The 6,000-nt window shown below is 51.5% G+C and overlaps 1 protein-coding gene across 1 annotated transcript; it reads right to left on the reverse strand.

Annotated features, from left to right (window-relative positions):
- Nucleotides 1-2,375: 2,375 nt before the first annotated feature.
- On the reverse strand, nt 2,376-5,687 carry LOC109250692 (cancer/testis antigen 47A-like). The gene is made up of 3 exons (XM_053892116.1): nt 4,829-5,687; nt 3,769-3,911; nt 2,376-2,713 (listed from the first exon to the last, which is right to left on the reverse strand). Exons 1-2 carry the CDS (start codon nt 5,562-5,564, stop codon nt 3,811-3,813), a joined length of 837 nt encoding a protein of 278 aa, XP_053748091.1. The 5' UTR covers nt 5,565-5,687; the 3' UTR covers nt 2,376-2,713; nt 3,769-3,810.
- Nucleotides 5,688-6,000: the final 313 nt, after the last annotated feature.

Genomic DNA, 6,000 nt, shown 5'->3' on the forward strand with positions numbered 1-6,000 from the left:
GAAAAAGATAAAAACCTTTTAAGGTCCCAGTAATTCAGAAGTTCACTGGCCAGGGGGTGGGGAGGTGAGGGGGAGGTCGATGCACGTATGTGTAAGTAACGCACAAATACTTGAACAGGAATGCTCATAGCAACACTATTCACAATAGCCAAATGGTGGAAAACAATGTAAATGTCTAGCAACAGAAGAATGGATAAAGAGATTGTGGCCTATACGTACAGTAAAATATTCTTTGCGGCGCCTGGGTGGCTCAGTCGGTTAAGCGTCGAATTAGGCTCAGGTCATGTGATCACGGTTCGTGAGTTCGAGTCATTTATATGTAATGTCTAGAATAAGGAAATTCTTAGAGATGGAAAACACGCTGGTGGTTGCCTGGGGCTGGGACAGGGCAGGATGGGGCGGGGCTACTTAAAGAGTACAGAGTTTGAGGGTGATCAAAGTGTTTTGGAACTGAAGAAGTGATAGTTGCCCAAAATTGTGAGCGTCACTGAATTGTTCAGTTGTAGATGGTCAATTTTATTTTTTAAATTTTTTTTTAACGTTTTATTTATTTTTGAGACAGGGAGAGACAGAGCATGAACGGGGGAAGGTCAGAGAGAGGGGGGAGACGCAGAATCGGAAACAGGCTCCAGGTTCTGAGCAGTCAGCACAGAGCCCGACGCGGGGCTCGAACTCACGGACAGTGAGATCGTGACCCGAGCCGAAGTCGGACGCTTAACTGACTGAGCCACCCAGGCGCCCCTGTAGATGGTCAATTTTAAGTGAGTTTCACCTCAATGAAAAAATAATGCTAATATAAATTAGCATATGAAATGAGCTACCACAAAATGCGGGAGAAGCTATCTCATGCCTCCAAGGCGGCACCTGGGAAACCTTAACTAAATGCAGAAATGAGGCCCCCTCCTCTCAAACCCCCGGGCCCTTCCCCTTCTCTGATCCTCTGGTCAGGTACGCCTGTACCTTTCTGCCCCCTTAAGTGGAGTCTAGAGATTAAGCTTCTTCTCTCCTCCTTTTGTTTTTTTTCATTTTTTATTAGGAAATATTTCAGATCTATACAAAATTAGAGAGAATACTCTATCAACGTCTATGGACCCACCACCCAGCTTAAGAAATGCAACACTGCAGGGGCGCCTGGGTGGCGCAGTTGGATAAGCATCCAACTCTGGATCTCTGATGGCGCAGAGCCTGCTCGGGATTCTGTCTCTCCTCTCTGCCCCTCCCCTGCTTGTGCTCGCTCCAGTGCGCGCAGGAGCACTCTCTCTCTCTCTCTCAAAATAAATAAACTTATGTAAACAAAGAAATGTAACATTGGAAATACAGTTGAAGCCACTGCGGAGCCCTCCCCAGTAGGATTCTCCTCCCTTCGTTTCCCCAAGAGGTAGTCACCACCCTAAATGAGTTATTTACCTTTCCCACCCACACATGCTACATTTGTAGGCATCTCTCCTATGCATGCTTTTTCCTCTAGATGTTTGTATCCACGATCAGTACACGGTGATCATTTTGCATGTGCCGTTAGACTTTATATACATGGTGTCATGTTTGTATTCTTCTGGAATCAGGTTTTTTATTTCTGCAGTTTTCTGCCATCACCCAATGTGAGCCCTTCTGTGTCTCAGCCCCCGTGGGTTCTGGCCCCCTCCCCAGTCCAGCCCTTGCCACCCTGTTCAGTTGACCTGCAAGTCCCAAGCCAGTGAATTAAGGCTGGTTCTACCATAGGTGAGTCTCATCTTCCCCTGTGCCTCTGAAGCAGTGCTTCTGAAACCGTAGCTGCCTCAGAATCCCCTGAAGAGCTTGTGAAAGCACCCATTTCTGGGCCTGCCCTCGGAGGTTCCGATTCAGCAGGTCTTGGGTGGAACCTAAGAATTCCTGGCTGGTGCTGACGAGGCTGTCGTGGGGCCCAAACTTTGAGAACCACCCTCTAAATCGGTGTCTGGGTCGAGGCCCAGCAGCACCATGTGGCCTGCAGGCCAGCTGGGCCATCCACCAGGTTTCCTTCCAAACCACACTCTAGAGCAGTGCTAATAGACGTTACGATGCAACTCACGTGTGTCACTTTTTCTAGTATCCACGTTAAGAAGTAAAAAGAAGTGGCCACAATTAATTCCAGTAGTACATTTTAACTCAATTTGGTATCGTTTCGATATGTAATCGGTATAAAATTATCAGTGAGTTACGTCCTTTTTATGCCTAACAGCGCGTCTCAAATGAGACCGGGCGTGTGTCAGTAGCCACATGCGGCTAGTTCCTGACACAGTGAGCCACGTAGCTCTAAAGACCTGACCTCCATCTCCCTCTTTACAAAAGTTGTTTTCACCTTGACATTTTAATTTATTTGGGGCCATAATAAAATAATTTAAAACAGGCTCGTCAAATGGTAGGAAGTGATACCTTTTAATGAAGGCATGGTGCGTCAAAACAAAGAGGTAAAATAAAAGAGAGATTGGAGTTAAAATGATTTATCTAAATAAAATCTGCCTTCCTTCCAGTTTATTACTTTAAAACAAACTTATTTTTGATGAGAACACATGCTGTCAAACGTATCTGTCAAGTGTAACAGAAAAGGCAGATTTCATGGGATATCGCTCTTTGGGGGATGCGGTTTGGAATGACGTCAGTGTTAATAAAATTCCCATGCGCTTCTAAAAAATGAGAAACCGGAAACAGTGGACAGATTCTTTCTTCTTTCTTCATCTCGTTTTGTTCCTCCCAGCTGCAGGATGAAATGAGAGAAAATTAGCAATCATAGAGCCGTAACCACCAACGGTGACTTTCCAAACCTATGAAAACAGCCCTATATATACCTGCTACGTCCGTGGGCTATTTCTCAACGAGGAAAGAACACAGTTTCCTCTTGTAACCTGCACCCTTGTGCCTGGGGTGCTCCTGTGGCCCATGGCTTCGATCACGTGCTCCCACCAACCTGGCCTCCCTCTTGCCTAATACCATCAATGCTTTTTTCTTTCCCTCGAGAGGATTCTGGGATTTAAGAAAATCTTTTCACCTTAAAAGCCTATGCTCATTCCACAAACGATACTCCCTTACCCTCCCAGACCCTTGATTCTCCGTATCTACCATACGAGAAACAGGCTGTTATTGTAAAATACACAGCTTTGAAAACGCAAAAAAGAAAAAAAAATCAAATGTTAATCATTTAAATATATTCAAAGACAAGATATACTTCAAGACTTAATTACCAATTCAGTGATAAGTAATAGCCATACTATGACTAAGTTTCTTTGGACTGTCACATAAAATACAAAAGTCCACACCTGAATACTTAGGTATTAATCATTAAATGCAGTGCTACTTGAAATTCTGAACTTTTTGCCATTTGCATGTAATCACATTCGAAAGGGTATAGTCTCCTAGTTAGTACAAGGGGGTACATTTCCATGGCCAAGTAATGAATGCCCAAGTAGGAAACAGCCCAGCCACTTTAGCTGCTGCTTCGGCTGTTTTCTAAACAAAGACTGGTCTCAGTTACTGATACGTTTACCATTTGTTAGTAGTCTTATAGGTAGAGGACAAAAGAGCTCACAAGAACGAATGAGGAGCCATGAAATAGATTTCAAAATATACTGTGATTTCTATTACTAGGTACCTGAGTGTTGTGTTAACATTCTAAGTAGGTAAAACGGAATGTCTGAATTCATTTTAAACAAACTTCTTAATTTATTGGGAGAATTAAGAAAAAAAAAAAACAACCCGGTCAGTAACAGGTAAATGTCAGGAATGATTGGGTGATAGGTAGAGGTATACGGTTACCTGGATTTTTTGGGCCTGTTCTGTGGTGGGTCCAAATGCTTTTCAGTGAGATCCTTCTTGTTGTTTGTTAAACGTCTCTTCTTCCCCGCTCTCCGAGACTTGCGCCTCCTTATCAGAGTTTTCCTGCTGATAGTTTGTTGTTCCTTTGGTGAAGAATAATACAGACTTTGGAGCAGACATTCACAGGAAGAAATAGCGTGATGCATAAGGAAGAGTGACGTCTAGTAGAGTACCCGCAGGAGAAGCGGGAGGATACAAGGAACTAAGAGAAGAGCTGGGGCCCTTCCTCCTGGTTGATACAGCCCTTCCATGGCCCTCACCCTTCTGCTGCTTGGTCACTTTCACAGTGACATTCTTTCTTTCCAGTCAAGCTGCCACCCTGTGCTGCTATTCTAACTGGCCCTCCGGAGAAGAAGGGATCAGAATCATCAAGTGTCTGCTGCATTGTGTGTGTTCTTGTCAGAGATTTCTTGCAACCATGTTTTGCCTCAACTCCAAATTCTCCCATGAAGCTCATTAGTCCCTCAATGCCTGAATATTTCAGTTTTCCCAAGTGCTCCCACGTCAGTTCATAACGATTGGGGATGAACGTTCTAAAACTTGGCATTTTTAACAGCCGTGGACAAAAATGAGGTGTGCCCCTGGCTCGCTCTATTCCTTCTGGCTGCACCCCCGTCTCGCCCTCTTGCGCACCCCTCCCACCCCTTGTACACCGCTGAACTGCAGACCCCTCCCGCCCCCTGCACCCCCATCTGCGCTGACCCGCACAGCCCCGCCCGCCCTCCTGCACATCCTCCCGCCCTCCTGCACATCCTCCCACCCTCCTGCACCTGCACCTACCCTGTGCAGACCTCCACCTACCCCGCGGCCTTCGGCTGTCTTAGCCACGGCTGCCAGAAGGCGGCACGTTTCCTTCTCAAAGCCACTGGTAGCTACGGCACGGGGCTCCCACCCGGGCCCTCGGCCTTCAGTCTGGGGGCGCCCCCAACCTCGGCTTCTGTGCCCGGGCGCCCGCAACCGCCCACAGCCCCGGCCCCTGGGACGCGAGGGTCCCCCTCACCCTCTGTGGCTGCCGGCTCCTCCTCGTCAGGCTCCTCCGCGGTCTCCCAGGTAGCCTCCTCCTCTGACGACGACGACGATGAGCCCTGGGACTCGTGGGCCGCGGTCGCCGCTGGGGGCGCAGGGGGAACGTTGAGCTGCAGAGGCCAGGGCCGCACGAGGATGTGGTGGTTGTAGTGGACGAGGTGTAGCAGCGAATGCACCAGGTCCAGGAACGTAAAGCGGAAGCCCACCATTGGGAAATGGTGGGCGTCCACAATTACGTCCCCGGCGGCCTCCGGCTCTTCCGCCCCGTCCTCGTCTGCCGGCCCGAAGTCCGAGTCCTCGCCCGCCTCGAAGGCGTTCCCCGCCCTCGGGGCCCACCGCCTCCTCCCTGAGGCCTTCCGCAGGCGCAGCCGAAACGGCAGCCTCGGCAGGGTGGGGCCCGGAGTCCCCGGCTGCTCCGTCTCCGCCATCGGCCGCTCCGTCTCCGCCACTGGCCGCTCCGTCTCCGCCATCGGCCGCTCCGTCTCCGCCATGGGCCGCTCCGTCTCCGCCATCGGCCGCTCCGTCTCCACCACCGGCCACTCCGTTTCCAGCCACTCCATCTCCGCCATCGGCCGCTCTGTCTCCGCCACCGGCTGCTCCGTCTCCTCCATCGGCCGCTCCGTCTCCACCACCGGCCACTCCGTTTCCAGCCACTCCATCTCCGCCATCGGCCGCTCTGTCTCCGCCACCGGCTGCTCCGTCTCCTCCATCGGCCGCTCCGTCTCCACCGCCGGCCGCTCCGTCTCCGCCGCCGGCCGCTCTGTCGCCCATGGCCATCAGGTCTCCACCGCCGGCCACTCCGTCTCCAGCCACTCCGTCTCCGCCTCCGGCCACTCCGCCTCCGGCCACTCTGTCGCCCATGGCCACCACGTCTCCGCCTCCGGCCCCTCCGTCTCCGTCTCCGCCTCCGCCTCCGGCCCCTCCGTCTCCACCTCTGGCCACCTCGTCTCCACCGGCCACTCCTGCTCCGACCACCCAGTCTCCGCCGGCCACTTCGTTTCCGGCCTCCCCGTCTCCGCCGGCCTCTCCATCTCCGGCCCCCCCAGTTTCCGCCGGCCGCTCCGTCTCCACCTCCGGCCGCCCAGTCTCCTCCAGCCACTCCACCCCCACCCACCCAATCCCCGCCGGCCACTCTGTCTTCGTCTC

The sequence above is a fragment of the Panthera pardus genome, unplaced genomic scaffold (assembly GCF_024362965.1).
Source record: "Panthera pardus isolate Hobbes unplaced genomic scaffold, ASM2436296v1 HiC_scaffold_27, whole genome shotgun sequence".
Classification (NCBI taxonomy): Eukaryota; Metazoa; Chordata; class Mammalia; order Carnivora; family Felidae; genus Panthera; species Panthera pardus.